At 38.1% G+C, this 16976-nt stretch overlaps 1 protein-coding gene across 5 annotated transcripts in view; it reads left to right on the forward strand.

The window, feature by feature from the left end:
- The first annotated feature begins 2425 nt into the window (after window positions 1-2425).
- Window positions 2426-16976, forward strand: part of EPHA7 (EPH receptor A7) — a 169030-nt gene continuing 154479 nt past the window's right edge. For 4 of the 5 annotated variants that reach the window (XM_024119351.3, XM_055087617.1, XM_055087618.1 and 1 more), the window contains exons 1-3: window positions 2426-2677; window positions 7061-7125; window positions 10715-11384. In XM_024119351.3, the coding sequence (XP_023975119.1) occupies window positions 2581-2677; window positions 7061-7125; window positions 10715-11384 (832 nt within the window). In that variant the 5' untranslated portion in view covers window positions 2426-2580. The remainder of the gene's footprint in view (window positions 2678-7060; window positions 7126-10714; window positions 11385-16976) is intronic. The other variant, XM_024119354.3, reaches the window with a different exon arrangement.

The raw sequence follows: 16976 nt of genomic DNA on the forward strand, positions 1-16976 counted from the left end.
TATAATAAACATTCTTTTCTTGACTAGGTCATTCACTTTTTATTTAAATTGCATGACTTCTTCATCACTATACCTAGATACAAAAGAAAGAAGAAAAGGTTGGTAAACCTAAAAATGAGTATCACTGTGCAACTCTGCAGGAAAAACTGTCAGCAGTCTGGCACATGTGCATTTAATGTGAAGCCTCTTGTCTCTAAAAATAAAAGGGAAGCCGAACATGCCCCTATGTCTGATAGAGAGAGGGGACACAGTAAGGGGACTCCTTATACCACCTACACTCATCATAGTGAAGGATGTTACTTCTTTAGTTTCCTGCTTTAATGGAAAGGTATTTGTATTCACATCACTGAGTATTAGTCATTCAATAGATGAAAGGAATACTTTAAACTTTAAAGGCTACCTTGGTGTCATTCTAAGAAGTGGGGATGAGACCCTGGGGAAAGTGTTGAAATCCTGGAGAATTATTTTAACTATTAGAAGTGGTTTAATATCTGTGAGTATGTGAGATTAACAGTTTTATTGCCTATGAGTGGGGATCTATACTTTTAATTCTAGTGTCTCACCTTACAATTTTTACTCCTTAAAGCATCTGTTTGTGTCAATACTGCTTGATCTCTGTAACAAGTGCACTCTACATCTTTTTGTCTATTTTCAAGGTTAATCTATTAAGCAGTTTACATTTTCTATGAATCCTCTAAAGGGCACGTAAGATGCTTTTAGATATAATTTCTAAAATATTTAATAGGGGTAATGGCTAGGAACAAGTAACATTTAAGAAATAAACTACAGACCCAAAGAGAGGTTAGAGGGGAAGGAAATCTCATTTCTCTCTTCTTCGTAATTGCATTAGGCAAGTAAAAACTACAAGAGACAATTTTCCATAAGATAAAATTTTAAAATCTGGGGATCTGTCATCTCTTTGCTATAAATACCAGAAACAACTCAATTTACATTTCCAGATAGAAAAGATAGGAAAAGTTTGGAGTCTTAGGCAAAGTCAAACTTTTTCCTCTCATAGAGGCAAATCATGAATGACAGATTTTTTTTTTTAACGTTAGAAATATAGGACAGGAAGAAAATAAAGCCCGTCTTTGACATGTGATCAAGTTACTCTGCTTGACCTTTGAATTTGATGATTTGGCAATTAAGGTTTTTAAGTTCTTCCTCTTATTGTACTACCCACATCTTGAATTGCAAAGTGTCAGAAACTGCCTAACGGTAAAGGGATTCCTCTAGGCAGTCGTCCTCAATATTTTAGTTAGACGAAATCAACTGTCGATATTGGTAACACTTTTTATTCTTAGTTTGCCTTGGAAAGATAATTATTGAATAATTATTGAAAAGTACTCAATAGTTGCGAAAGAGGTCTTGATTTTAATTTAATTTAATTAACTTAATGCATGGTAGCATTCTTTAAAATTAAATGTAATTTATGCAGCGAAATGGAAAACGATCAAAGTGTGGCAATTCCAGGAAAATCTCAGAAAATGATAAACATGTAGGAAAAATGATACGGAAGCTTCAGAAGTTTCTCTTAATGTGCTACTTAGTCCAAACAACTCTAGTTAAATGATAGGGCGGGAGTGAGAGGGCACATAAAACAAAAGACTTCCTTTCTCCACTCCCTTTTCCTCTGGTTCTTTTGCCAGAGCTTGTTTCAAACTCTTGGAAACATTGTTTGAACATAATACATTTGGTTACTTTTATTCTTCCAGGGATTGTGCTGGGTGGTGCCTAGAGCTAACTGCCTTTGGAGTAACAGAAAAAGAGAAGTAGTAACCCTTCAAGAAAGAAAAAGAACAAAGTTACCCAACCCGCGGAGGTTGTGACAACAAAAAAAAAAGTAAAAGGCACTTTACTTAAAGGCACAGCTCATTTCACTGTCCCGGCTCCGTGCTTGGTAGCCGAGAGATGGCTTGCATCCCCTCTGGTTTCTAAAGATCGCGAGGAGCACCGCTATAAACACGACTGTAAATTGGGAGAGTTATTTTAGGATTGATTCTGCTCCACGAAAGCTGCGGTTGCTGAAAGCAAAGCTCCCACAGCAGCACGCACCTCGGTTGCCCTCCACGTCCTCCTTCTCAGAGCATCCAGCGCCAGCCCCGAGCTCAAAACCTGGAGGGAATCCTGGACCCGCAACCTGACTCCGCTGGCCACCGATTGGCCCACGCCCCGAACCCCGCCCCGAAGGCCGGGGCGGCCGTTTCGCCGGGACCCGCCCCCAAGCCCTGGGAATCGCCGCCTGGGAGGCCGGCTGCGCCTGCCACTCAGCCCGAGTGGCAGAGGCTCTCGGCTCGGAGCCCCGCCCCCCTCCCCTCTAATTGATATTATTGGAGTGTGGAGCAAGCGGCCGGTCTGCAGTCGGAGACTTGCAGGCAGCAAACACTGTGCGGACCAAAGGAGGGGAAAATTTTTTTTAAAAGCTAAACGTGGAGCAGCCGGCCGTAGATCGAGAAAGGGAATCGATGCGTGGAGCGCAATAATTTTTGTTTTCTAAAAAAGCCCCACATACTCCGGAGCAAACAGCATTTAAAAAGCTGCGACTCAGCTGAAACCTAAGATAAAACCTGCTCATGCACCATGGTTTTTCAAACTCGGCACCCTTCATGGATTATTTTATGCTACATCTGGCTGCTCCGCTTTGCACACACCGGGGAAGCGCAGGCTGCAAAGGAAGGTAAGGTGATGGGAAAGCAAAGTTTGTTCTGACATTTATTTAGCTGTCTACCTGCAAGAGCCGGCTGGTCCGCGGGGTTGCCGGCCGCGCCTCCGGCGCCGGGCGACCCTCCCTCGCCGGCTCCCCGCCCCCTCAACGTTCGGGCTGCTCCTGGCGGGCGGGTAGCAAGCGGGCTGCTCCGAGAGGCTTGCAGCCCCGCGCCCGGGGCCGTTCGCCCGACGGGAGCGGGATTTCTGGCGCAGACTGTACAGAGGGCGTGAGCAGCAACGGAGGACGGGGGGCGGGGGTGTGGGAACGGCCGGCAAGCTCATTCTCCGGGACCCCGGGCGGGTCAGATCTCTTCCTCTAGCCCTCTCCTCTTCCTCCTCTCGCAGTTCGTCTCCCTGGGGGTAAGCTGCGGCCGGAGTTGGTCGGAGACTGGGGAGTGCAGCCTCTAGTATCCTGACCAGCCCGCCGGCGAGCGGCTGGAGTCCGGAGCCTTTCTAGAGGCGCCGTGACTTGGGTGAGCTCCGAACGCTCGGGTTACTAATGAAGTGCTCACTGCGTCCGAGGAGCCGGCGCGGGCCTGCGGCTGGCGCTCGGCCGCCTGCACGGAACAATAAAGCCGCGGAGGTGAAGCAGCGGGCGGCGCGCGCTCCGCGCCCCGCGGGCGGGAGAAATCTCCATTCAGCGCGCGCCGCGCGGGTCCCGGCGGCCGCGGGGACAGCGGCAGCCCAGAGGGCTCGGCCGGGCCGGGGAGGCAGGGGACGGGCTGGGGCAGTGCAACTGATTACGAGATGCCTCCCGGGCGACCAGAGGCCCCCAAACCTCTGCCCCACAGTCCGGCAGTTAAGGAGTACGAGTGGTCTAACCTTGAAAAAGACCTGGACCCCGAGGGCTAGCTCTGGTTGACTAGAGCCAGGATTCATTTGGGCAGCCAGATACGCCTGTATATGGCTATTCCCCCCACCCCTTTTCCTTTGAACCATTGACAGAAAGTAAAATACCTTTCGGTGCCTGTAGTTGGAGCTGGGGAAAAATAAATCCTGTCAATGGAAATGTCTTGCTTCTGAGCAGTGTCACAATCTACCCGCCCTCCTCCGTATCTTGCAGGCTGTAAGTCTAAGGTTGATTTCCCGATATTTAAAAGCAGACTACTAATAATCACTTGTTCCTAAAGTGTGGAGGATGGAGAAATCTGTTATCAGATTTAGGTCATGGTGGTCGGGAGTGGATACGTACTGGCACTCGCTTCATCTATCCTTGAAAACTTAGTGATTTAGTGCTGCTTTTAAAAATTCTCTTCGTGGACCCTTCTTCGGTCACTCAAAACACCCTCTCCCACAACCAAACGCCATAGTCTGCTCCTTGATCCAGCCTGACCTTCTGACCCCAGTTTCCACATCTGCAACCTGTGTTGATGCTGAACCCATTCAGAGAAAACCTTAACTTCCAGCTGTCGATTTCGCGTTTGCAGATGAACCCACATCTGCTAGAAACACACAGCCATACACACCAAAGCCCACACTTCTACTCGCATGACATAAGCGATTAGGGACATTGAATCCTGGAAACTTGTATTGATGCCCCTGGAATAGCGGGACCCGAGGAAAAGTTTGCACCGCCGGGGCGAAACCCCGCGCGCGAGCTCGCACAGACCCCGACTGGAGTTCGAGCTATAAATAACTGCATCACTAGGGGGAGAGGTTCCTGCAGTCAGAATGGCTTGCTCGCCCGCGTTCCTCTTCTGGGTGCGAAGTACGTGGAGAGGATTCTGATTCTAGGAGGCCGAATTCTTTACATGCAGAAGTGAGCAGTTTAAAAGGTGGGCGGGGGTGAGGAATGCGCTCCGCTTCTCGGTGGCAACGCACCCGGCGCGCCACGGTGGCCCAGGGCTGCCGTTCTAGGAGCGAGCAAGCCCCGAGACGGCGCCGCGGCACCCAGGGGCAAGCGCCGGGAAGCGCCTGGAACAGGTGCCTGGCTCTCCGGAGAGGATGGGGGGTAGTTACAGGAAGAAGGGGCACCCCCCTTTCTTCCCTTTTCCCGCACACGTTCTGTCGGGGAGGTCAGTTCCGGCTACTGGGAGCGCGCGTGTGAGTCTGACGTTTGGAGGCGAAGTGCAGCTTCTGTTTTTCCTTTCGTTAATGCAGTCGCCGCGCTCCCTCTGAGGAGACGCTTCCCGATAGCCCCTCTCCTCCTCCCGGTTCCTTCTGGAGCTAGGGCGCCACCGGCTCCCTCGAGTGCCCAAGTCTGGCTGAGGCGTAATGGATGCTTCGGCCGGCGGGCGCGCCAGTCTGGCAGCCCCCTCCCCGCCCCGCCCCGCCCCGCCGACGGCCCCGCCCCGGCTCCAGCCGCTGCCCGCCCGGCTCCGGGCTGGCTCCGGCGAGCGCGACCCGCATCTCGCTCCTCACCCTCGCCCCCACCCCCTGCATCCCCCACCCCGGCCCGCGAGGCAGAGCGCAGAGTCCCCGAACCCCGGCCCGCGTGCCCTGGGTCCTGGTTGGCCGCCGGGCTACGCCTCTGCGGGCGCGAAGGGAGGCTGGCGCTCGGTGTTCTGAGCGGGAAGGCAAAAGCGCGCACTTGCGGGCTGGTCCAGAGAGCCTACGGCGGAAGGGAGACACGCTGAATCTTTCGAGCAGGTTAAACGCTCAAGGGCTGGTTTCCCTTTTGTTTTATTTGTTCATTTGTTTCTCAACTTGTTTGCCATCACCGCCCCGCCGGGGTCCGTTGTTCCCACTCCAGGCTGTGATGAGGGATAACGGAAAAGGAGTAAACAGTCATCACAGTGTTTAATTCACCCTCAAAAACGACCCAAGAACGTTTCCTGGGTTTAAAATTCACTTGTCTCTTGTCACTGCGGAAGACCGAAAGAAAAAAAAAAAAAAATAAGTAATCTCAAAAGGAAAGTACCTGGAACCCATGTTGTTTGTCCACGTTGAGGACAAAAACAAAATAAACTTTAAAAGTTACTTAATGTAAATTCAGTAATCTAAACATTTATGGCTGTTCCTAGTTCGAAGTACAACTTGGTATTTTTAAAGTGTGGCTTTGAAATTATAATTATTATTTGAAAGGGAGTCAAGTGTTTGTAACCAAGGTTTGTGCTGTCATGGTCTCCCTGAGCGTCTTAAGTATAAAACATTTTGGGAAAAAAGTGTTTCTATATCCATTTTCAGTTATAGGGAATAACCTTGACTAGCTTGAAGGGGTTGAACACATAATCAGCTGTTTCTTTTCTTAGCGTAACAAATTTTCGTTGCCTTTAAAAACACATTTTTTCCCTCTGTTGGTCATTGAAAAGTTTATTTAAGCATGTATTTAATTTAAGTTCAAATTTTAACATTTTGCTGAGGATGATGGTAAGCGTATTTACAATACTTGAAAATGTATTCACCATTATCTCTGGACAAATTGATACATTTGTTAAAATGCTATAGAATCATAGAAATATGTTTAAAGAATACAAACTCATGTAACTCTGCAACTGGTTTGAGCAAAGAGTGAATGCTTTAGGAGGGGAATCGTCCTAAAAAGCAATAAAATATATTAAATTGGAAGTATGGTATATATTAATGTATGATATTTGCATGCATTATCTTATATTAATACCATCAGGAGCATTAATTACATTTATATAAATATTAAGTTAAGTGTATTATGCTTTATGGTAGCATAAAAGCAGAATACAACTGTTTTTTAAAAGTCAAGTCAAAGTTTAAATATTCCATTTTGAGAATTACGTACTGCTTTGAAATATTGGGAAATTTAAAAAATAGAAATATTGAAAACAAATGTTTGACTAACCCAATAATATATCTTGTAAGTGATAGGAAATTTATTTTTCTCATGATAACATTGCTTAATATAGTTTTTAATTGTATTCATTTTGGCTTAAGAGAAGACACTGTGTGTGGAAGTTTAAAAAAAAATAAGCTCCAATTCTCAAAAGGCACTAGGAAGTACTTTTGGAAGAATAGTACAAATTAATGACTGGCTGAGGAGTAATAGGAAAGTATGCTTTATTATGTTAATGTTATATTTGACAAAGTTTAGAGCACTCAGTGGTTTACAAAATTCTTTACAATATATTATTACTATAGAATCAGTATACTTCACATATCAATTTTTTACCCTTGCTTTCATGCTACTTTTGAGTTTTTTAGTTACTTTTAATATTTTAATTAAAAACTATAATGCTAGTGTTTTAATATCTTTTTTTCCCCTAAGAAAGTAGAATATATTTGTAAGAGGTAGGTATATATTTTGTCATTCATTAATGTAAATAACTCTTTATTTTAAATCATAAAACGGTAATTATTTTAAAAATTAGATCGACTTTAATAACTTTTACAAACATGTTTTCATTTTTCATCTGACATTTAGAAATGCAACTTTATTTTTCAGTACTACTGCTGGATTCTAAAGCACAACAAACAGAGCTGGAATGGATTTCCTCTCCACCCAATGGGGTAAGGGCTTCTCCTCATAAAATATCAACCTTTATTTTTTTTAAGTAAGAAATAAAACCTTTTCCTCCTCCCCCAGTGGAATTATTCACATTCTTCATATTTAAACTGTTTTGATCTCAAATATCTTGTTCAATATTTTGTTGTGCTTATAATGAGGCATTGAGTTCTTTGAGTAGACAAGGTATATTTAGAACATTGGAAAATGGATAAAAAATGAGTTCTTATTGTGAGTGGGACCATACCTCAGGTTCCAGGCTATAACTGTTAACTAATTACAGAGAACATGCTTTTCACGAACTCACTTAAACCTCTTTAGTTGCTTTCTACTTCCTTAGTATCATCACCAAGTAGGTTGTATGTAGTTCTTTAAAACAGTAGCTCTTTAAAACTGTTTTCCTCTTTTGAAAAACGTTTTAGCATCATTCAAAATATACTTGAAAAGATAACTAAAAATGTAATATGCTCAATATTTTAATGTAAAATTTGCTCTAAAATATGATTTGGGTTTTCTGAAATTTATATGTTGTGCTATCTGTTGTTATTAATCAGAAGTGATGGCAGAGTACGCACATATCAGAGTAAAAATCTGTTACCATAAATGAGTGAAAGCCGTCCAATAAAATTCTATGAAAATATAAGTCGATTCTAAAAAAATTCTGACCGTTATGTTTCATATATCTGAAAAGATATATTACTTAAGTTTAGTTCAGTGTCTATGTCTTCAGGTCTTATTTTAATTGTGAGACAGGACACATACTTCATCCCCGACTAAGGAAAGGGTCTCCAAGAAAGGTAAATGTACCCCATTGTTCCTTAAGTTAATCTTTGGTACAATAAAAAGTCTGGAGTCAAAGAGCATGAAGTATAAGTAAGGATATAAAAAGTGTAAGAAACTTTGCAAAGACAAGAATGAAAGTCTAAAAGGGATTTTTGAGTATAAGAACATCATAAAATCAATATGTCATAAGCTAGAAGTTAAAGAATGCAAAATGTGAACAATGCAAATCTGTTTAAAGTATTTAGGTTTTTTATTAAATTAATATTTGAGAGACGCTTAAGATCATATTGCAGCTATCTGTATTGGTCAGACAAAGCTATAAAAATGACAAATATTTACAGATTAAATATAAAAAGTATGCTGAGTTTGAAGTATGAATGTCATACTTTTCTTAAAAGTGGAGTAGTTTCCATGAGTAAAATAATATACACTATAGGAAGACATTCGCAATAAAAAATGAAGCACCTTTCTTGCCAATGACAGATGTGGCCCATTTTCCACCATCCATCAATTAAAACAAATAGAGGTACAGCATGGTTTTTAATCTCTAAGGGGAAGTAAACTGATATTTTATTGTAATATTTCATCCATGTAATCCATAAAATGATAAATTATGACTGTCTTTGTTATCTTGGACTGAAATGGACATTTTATCAGTCCAAAGTATCTTGAGTTAACCGTTAACCCTACATATCTTTAGGAATCAACAGATAATATTAGAAAATGACGACTGACAATATATTCCATATATGAAATGGATTGGCTTACATGTGGTTAAATATATAACTGGAAATAAAATGTTATTAAGATATAAGTGTCTAGAAATAACTTTGTAAGCATACTATAAAAGCATGCTAGCCAAATTAAGACTTCTTTCCCAATGGTGTTGTCTGTAGAAATCACTGCGGTCTCTTAGAAAGTGAGATAATAAAACAAAAGTTACATTAAATGCATTTATTTCATCTCACTCTTTGTTATTTATGCAACAGTTATCTTGAAATTTTCCCTGCAGGAGTAAATTTTTAATTAAACATTAAAATTAACTGAGTTTCATTGGTAGTAAAGTTGATTTTTCATACATTGAACAAAATAATATAATTGTTCTTGGAACTAGAAAAAGGAATTCTTGAGATATATTCCTTTCTAATAATTAGCCTTCGTTTCTTGTAACTAGGGAATTGTTCAAAAGAGCACATTTATCCTTGGAGCCTTTCATTTTTGGGTAGATGCTACTACTAGTTTTACTTATTTTAATAATTTCAACCTAATTAAGAGACTAAAATCTGCTTGTCCAAATGGATGAATTTGGTTATATTTGGCTAAGGGCCATTCAAGCAAATTATAAGCAGCTAACTGAAACAGGAAACTATGCGCTCCATCAACTAGTCACAAACTCCAGTTGTGTTGAGTAAAAGCTGAACATGATAATCGGTTGTTTGCTGCATTTGAGGACCTTTGATGATATGTATAATAAAATTGTAGCAAATATACAACGTCATCATAAGAAATTTCTGAATTACAGTATATTACTAATTTATCTGTCTTGTTAGTTTTCTAAGAACTACTTTTAAAGTTAGATATTAATATTTCACAGAGCATTTAAGTAAATTGATTTTTCTGATCGAGTTTTACAAATAAGACTCATTACCACATGCTTATTAGTTTATTTTCCCATCTGCTTTTCTTGAAACGATAGTTTAAATATTTCATGCTATGTGACTTTGGATTAGAATACTAATATAATTTTATATTTGGCATTTCCTATTGGGGAAATGAATACAAGTAGGTGACAATTTCACTATTAAGGTATCATAAATACAAACTTGGAAATTTTGTAATAATGGTAAGAAAGGACATAAACAACTGTTCTCTTAGGCTTTTAGGTGAAATGAATTTATTAACTAATGAGCAATATAGATAGATTATACAAGACTTAATCTTTAAATTGTTGCAAATTTGGCTAAGCTTATTGTTTTCCTTTTTTGTGAAAATATATGAGTTTGCTGTATTATACATTATATCAGCGTATGAATGGACATTTTTAACCATCTGATATTTTTCCTGTCAGAAAGCTTATTACTGAAATATGATCCAGCATGCTGATTTGCCATGTACATTTGATTGTCTGTTGAAAGCAACTTATTTATAAAGATGTATCACACTTTTATAACTACTTATTTATAGTTATGTGGCATTATGGATAGTATTATATATAACACTGCAATAAATAAATAGCTCTGTAAATTGTTCCTCCCTTATATCTCATTTTGCAAAGATCGTAAAAGATTTTGCATTTTGAATATCAACATGTTGTGGAATGCTTTTACATTTCAGAGTACTCTTGGCATTTTCTTCCCTGTGTTTTTAGGTACACTCTAAGTTTAACATCAACATTTAAAACGTCAACGGAGTTATCAAGAATTCTGCCATGTATCTGTATGTATATGCATTAAATGGTAATTTAAGTAATTTTGTTATGTGCTTTAGTCTATAAAAATCCCAAGCTCAGTGGAGACATTGGCATAAGCAAACATGTAAAAAGCAACACTAATACACTAGCAAACAGATACTAAGCAAAATGAAAGATTTATTGTATGCATAAACAATACAAGCAACAAAAATGATGTTCTGGCACCACGATGAAGCTGAATTGAGACTCTGTTCTAAAGGTTACAGTGTTTGTCAGGGTAGGAATTCACCTAGCTCTTTCAAAGATATGCATTTGTGCTACACTAAAGATTCCTCATGCACTTGCAAAAGCCAAATGTTATTTTTTGCTGAATGACTGATGACCTTTTCTAAATTTTACAGTGGGAAGAAATTAGTGGTTTGGATGAGAACTATACCCCGATCCGAACATACCAGGTGTGCCAGGTCATGGAGCCCAACCAAAACAACTGGCTGCGGACTAACTGGATTTCGAAAGGCAATGCACAAAGGATTTTTGTAGAATTGAAATTCACCCTGAGGGATTGTAACAGTCTTCCTGGAGTCCTGGGAACTTGCAAGGAAACCTTTAATTTGTACTATTATGAAACAGACTACGACACTGGCAGGAATATAAGAGAAAACCTCTATGTAAAAATAGACACCATTGCTGCAGATGAAAGTTTTACCCAAGGTGACCTTGGTGAAAGAAAGATGAAGCTTAACACTGAGGTGAGAGAGATTGGACCTTTGTCCAAAAAGGGATTCTATCTTGCCTTTCAGGATGTAGGGGCTTGCATAGCTTTGGTTTCAGTCAAAGTGTACTACAAGAAGTGCTGGTCCATTATTGAGAACTTAGCTGTCTTTCCAGATACAGTGACTGGTTCAGAATTTTCCTCTTTAGTCGAGGTCCGAGGGACATGTGTCAGCAGTGCAGAGGAAGAGGCGGAAAACTCCCCCAGGATGCACTGCAGTGCAGAAGGAGAATGGTTAGTGCCCATTGGAAAATGTATCTGCAAAGCAGGCTACCAGCAAAAAGGGGACACTTGTGAACGTAAGTAATGTGTGCTATTAAAATTTCACTTTGCACTTTCTTCTATATCAGAGATTTTAAGTAATAATGACTATTAAGTAATAATGACTCTTTGAACAAGTGAGTCTGCTGTGTACCAGCAGCCCAATTGAGTAGTTCTTAAGCAAAGTCACTATTGAACTCATCAATGATTCCCCATAGTGCTATCTGCACTAAGGATTCAGTAAATATTGCAATAAATGTCGGCGATAATAATATTTGTTACTAAAATTTAATTGGCCTTATGCTTGACATAGAAGACAATAGTTGCACATTGGGCTATGAGATTTAAGAGAGGAGACTGGGCAGAGTGAGGTGAGATTAATCAGGATTTAATGATGTGTGATTCCTCCTGTCTTGAAACCCATATCGTCTGGCCTTGTGGATAACAGGAAAAGGAGGTTAAGGGGTCTGCTAACAAGAGTTCTACTAATAGGCCAGACACATGCAAATAGATTTACAAACTTTAAGAATTATTTTTTTATAAGTACTAAAACTTTGATTAAAAAAATCATCAAATTTCCCTTGCTAACTTTCTGAGGTTGCTTCTGCCAAAGCCATATTTCTTTCCTGGACTAAATAATAAAAGGAGTATTTCTCTGATAAGTCATATTATAGGTAGACCACATTTTTGTGGAAGTGGGCCAAAGTAAGTTTTAGTTATTGGAATACATCAGCTGGACATTTTCTGTTCGTTTTGAAATAATAATAGCATATGAATTAGTGAAGCTTTTCCTTTGTATAGTAAGACTGAATTTTCTCTTACATAGCTATATGTGGTCATAATAATTGGCTAGTATTTTTCTATTTAAAACTATGTCACAGGGACCTTCAAAATTAATAGATATTTTTCTGTTTGTGGATATCCTGAAAATATAATAAGGTTATATTACTTATGTCTCTTATAACTTAGAAAACATAATACGTTCCCCAAAATAACTTTCATGTATTCTTTGTACCTGTAAGCCAACTGCATAATTTTAATATTTGTACATCCTAGTTAATTTAGAGGGAATTGTAGCTAACAATGACAATTGTAACTAAATGTTTTTGCTAATTTACTATATGCAGATACTCTTCTGTGTGCTTTACACATACGAGTTCATTTAATAGATAGATAACATTACCATCTCTATTTTACAGAAAAAAAAATGGGGCTGTCAAGGGTAAGTTGCTGATTGCAGTTACTTTAGTAAGTAATATTTGTCCTAGCTTAGATTCAAGCTCAGGGTGTTCTGATTCCAGAGCCGGGACTTTCACAACAGTATTGCCCTGGTTTCCATCAGAAAGCAAGGAGAATCCTGGCAAATATTATTCTGTTTCATTGCTGAACTTAAATGTCTTGGTCCTAGTAGTTTGTTATGTAAATCACATTACTTCCCCATAAAATTCTAATTCTAGTAGAACATTTCAAGAAATAATTTAACAAATATTTAGATCTGTGTTGTCTAATAAGGTAGCTGGTGGCCACATGTGGCTCTGAGGTTCTAAATAGTGGCAATTCTAAATTGATATTTGCTGCAAGTATGAATTACATACTGAATTTCAAAGGCTTAGTACCAAAAAAAGGAATGTGACAAACATCATTAGTAATTTTGTATGTTACTTAGATATTGAAAGAATCATACATTAAATATATTTGGTTAAATAAAATATAATATTAAAATTATTTCAACAGTTTCTTTATACTCTTTTTTGATGTGGCTACTAGAAATTTAAGAATCACATATGTGGCTCACATTATATTTCTCCTGCACACATTATTTAGGTAGAGTAACTGAGCAAATATACTTTTTCTGTCCTGGTTGAAGAGTTAAATACTTCATGTGGATGGTTGCTAGCATATAAAATGCCTATGACCCAGCACTCAATTATCATTCCTGCCATAGCTGACATTGTAAAGTGAACTCTGGGCTAAACAAATAGAGATGCTATAGGTTCTGGTCCCATTGACCAGTTTAGCAGCCTCCTTTGACACTCCCTGAAGGAATCAAACCTGTCTACCCACTGTCCTCTTCCCCTTTCCTTCACTAGTAGTATTTCTTAACAAGTAGAACATCCTGCAGGTTCCACATGTGTGGAAATCAAAAACTGATGGAGATTTATCACTACTAATAGGCAGAATGCTATTCCACTTGGTAAGTATAGAAATATTCTTAATGAACTAATTAATTCAATGAAAAGGAATGTTTTTATTGACTAGAAATGTTTTTATTGACAAGTACTGGAAAATGATGGTGGATTCAACAATAACTATTATAAGAACATTTTAACAACACACTATTACACTTCAGCTGTGAAAGCAGCCAGTTTCAGTAGTATGGAGGTTTTGATTGATGTGAAAGTGGAATTTTAAATGTTTGCACAATTAAAAACGGGACACATAAAAATACATAAAAATGCATATAAAAGGCCTTATCCACAAGGCCTTTAGACAATTAAATTTGTCTAAAAAGAAACTAGGAAATAACATTAAAAGTCCTGTTCTTTTAAGGTTTAAAAAATTTTAAAGCAAATTATAGTCTCTTTTGTTTCATTTTGTGGATTTAACTCAATTGATTTCTACATTTACTTGTTAAGAAAAACAAACAGGAACTGTTTGAGTTCTACACTTCTAAGTATAGAATTTAGTAAGAAAAGCAGTCCTTAACTGCAGTAAAGAGATATATTTACCATGACGACTCCAATTTCTTCCAAATGAACAAAATCATCTCATTAAATGTGGTACTATTAAGATTATTCACATTCATTTATTTTGGTTTCGAGAATTGGAACCACATTTGAGTACCAAAATTATTGTCGCCTGCAAACTGCATCAAGGTACTTAAAAATGAAGTAAAATTAGTTCACTGTCATCTACTTTAATCTGCATTGGAATAGGTAGAATTAGGTATTAATCGTTAGAGTTCATTAAAAACATGTGATTAAAGGACTCAAGATGCCTCCTTACGGTTCAGCCGAAAAAGGATGTGCACACTAATTCAGGTAAATTGTCTATCGTGTAACGTTCTTAATTTTTAACCTTAGTGATGTTGACAAAGGAATTAAATACCTTATGCTTAACTGTGGCACTGTGTTCATTTGCAAAAACACTTCCCTCCTGGGCATAATTCCAACGCATTGCTGTGAGAGTACTTGCCTCTGGAATGAGTTCAGGCCTGCCTTTATAAGTATTTCTCCTGTTTCCTTTCAGTGGTCCTGTTAAGAGTTTGAAAATAAATTTCAGTCCCATATAGAGGAAAACTAAAGTGTTTGGGAGAGGATGCTAGTGAGTCCCTAGCCAAATGATGGTGGTTAAACACTTAAAGGCAAGTTTATCTGGGCGCTTTCTAGAATGGCAGCCCATTGTGATGTGTGTTAAAGTATAGTTTGAAATATGAACAACTGTGAAAACTGAACACAGTTTTGATCAGTTGATGGAAAAGCTTTTACTTCTTTGTGATTTTGGAAAAAATAACTCAATTTTGAAAACCACATGTTTGTCAAATCTAATATATGGAGAACTTCTGTCTATTTTCTTAATATAGTGATTTTAAGAAAAAAATCTCTTTACAGTCATTTAAAAATATAACTCCAGATAGCATGCTTTGATTGTCAAACAGTCCTTTTGAAAATATTTAACATATCAGTTACATCGCAACTTCTATGCACAGTAACCAATATATTTAGATAAAAAGTGTAGTCATTTTAAAAAATGGAGAGCAGATTTTAGTTTGCATATATAAATATTTTTAGAAGACTAATAAATCGTATTCTGAAATATAATTTGAAATTTTTGGAACTTTTGTACAATTTTATTCCATTTTAAAAGTAGAATAGTATTTCTCAAAGTGTGGAACTCAGTATTATAACTTGGATTTGTATAAGTAGTTTGTAGTTTACACTGAAAAATTATGTTCCTTTTTTCTCATTTAATCCTTACCACACCGCTATGAGGTAGAAAGTATTATTTTTTTATTTCTTTCAATTTAGGAAGAAACTGAAGCTTAGGGATATTAATAAATAACAAAATTAGGTGAGAATCCAGGATCCTGTTTATCAGTTCAAGTCTTTTTCCCCACTGCACCACACTGTTCCCTAAAATTTGTCCTGAACTTCAACCAGTGGATTTTAGTTACTGAAGAACTGATGAAACTTTATTCTAAGCAGGGTGACCATGAGTCTAGTTTGCTGGGGATAATTGTTTTACTTATTACACTGTGTCTTTTTGCTTTCAAAAGTGTTCTGATTTGGATGATAGAATATATGGTCAACCTAACTGTAAAAAAATCCAAGGGTGTAATGCAGTTTACATGCACATAGAGATGTGAGCTGCTTGCATTATTTATATTGCTTAATTTTAATTTTCTGAGTTAAAGATTTAGTAATTTTTTTGATGATTTCATGTAAAGGGGAACTCAAATAATCATAGATTTCTAGTTTTTATTATAAGGAATTTCCCTAATAGTTTCTTCTTAATATTTTCTATTATCAAGTTAGCAGATATATCATTACTTTAATAATGTAAAACTTACAGACATATACATGTTATATGTTACTTCAGTAATTAAAACATTCAACTTAATAGCATTAGTAATATTGAAATCTGTGTCTGTTGATTAGATTTTGGAAAACCATGTGTTTCTTTCACAGAAAAGAAGCATGTAATTTGTACCATTACTTTTCACGATAACAAATGAGTTTTTGTGATATATAGTATTTATAACCAAATATATACAGAAATGTAAGGTACACTATAGGGTTAATAGCTCAGATGCTGGAGTCACAGAGTTTTTAAATTCTGGCTCAACAACATACCAGGTGCATAAACTAGAATAATCTCTGTAAGCCTTAGTTTCCTTAAGTATAAAATGGGGCTAATAAAAATAGTACCTCCTTCATATAGAGTTCTTGTCAGAAGTGAATGAAATAATGCATGTAGAAACCCTAAGAATAGTATCTGGGACATAGCAAATAATCAATGAATGCTTGCTATTATCTTAGTATTAATAATGCAACAAGGAGTTGGCTAAGTAAAGAAATTTCATGGCAGTGAGTGAATGAACGTAGATCTCAAAGGCCACAGATAGTTAAATATCCTTTAAGTCAGTAATCTCATCCCTGGTAATTTACCAGGTAAGATATTTCAGTGAAAGAGAAGAACTTTTTATATAACCTTTTTTTCCCCTCCAGCAAGGTATATAATTTGAAATATTGAAAATAACGTAAATGTCCAAAGTTAAGTGCCTCATCTTGATTGAACTTAGTCCTTAAAGTATCAACAATGTGATATAGGAATTTAAAATCATCTTATTAATAATTTTGAATGAAAAATAAAAAATAAAATGTATACACTGATATTTAGAATTAAGCAAAATATGCATAGGGAAAAGAATAGATGAGAACATAAATATCGTCACAATGAATGTGTCAGAATGGTGAAATAGTGGGTGATCTTCTTTCTCTTTGTTTGTTTGTTTGGTTTTTTTTTTTTTGCGGTATGCGGGCCTCTCACTGCTGGGGCCTCTCACTGCTGGGGCCTCTCACTGTTGTGGCCTCTCCCGCTGCGGAGCACAGGCTCCGGACGCGCAGGCT

The sequence above is a fragment of the Physeter macrocephalus genome, chromosome 10 (genome assembly GCF_002837175.3).
Source record: "Physeter macrocephalus isolate SW-GA chromosome 10, ASM283717v5, whole genome shotgun sequence".
Taxonomy (NCBI): Eukaryota; Metazoa; Chordata; class Mammalia; order Artiodactyla; family Physeteridae; genus Physeter; species Physeter macrocephalus.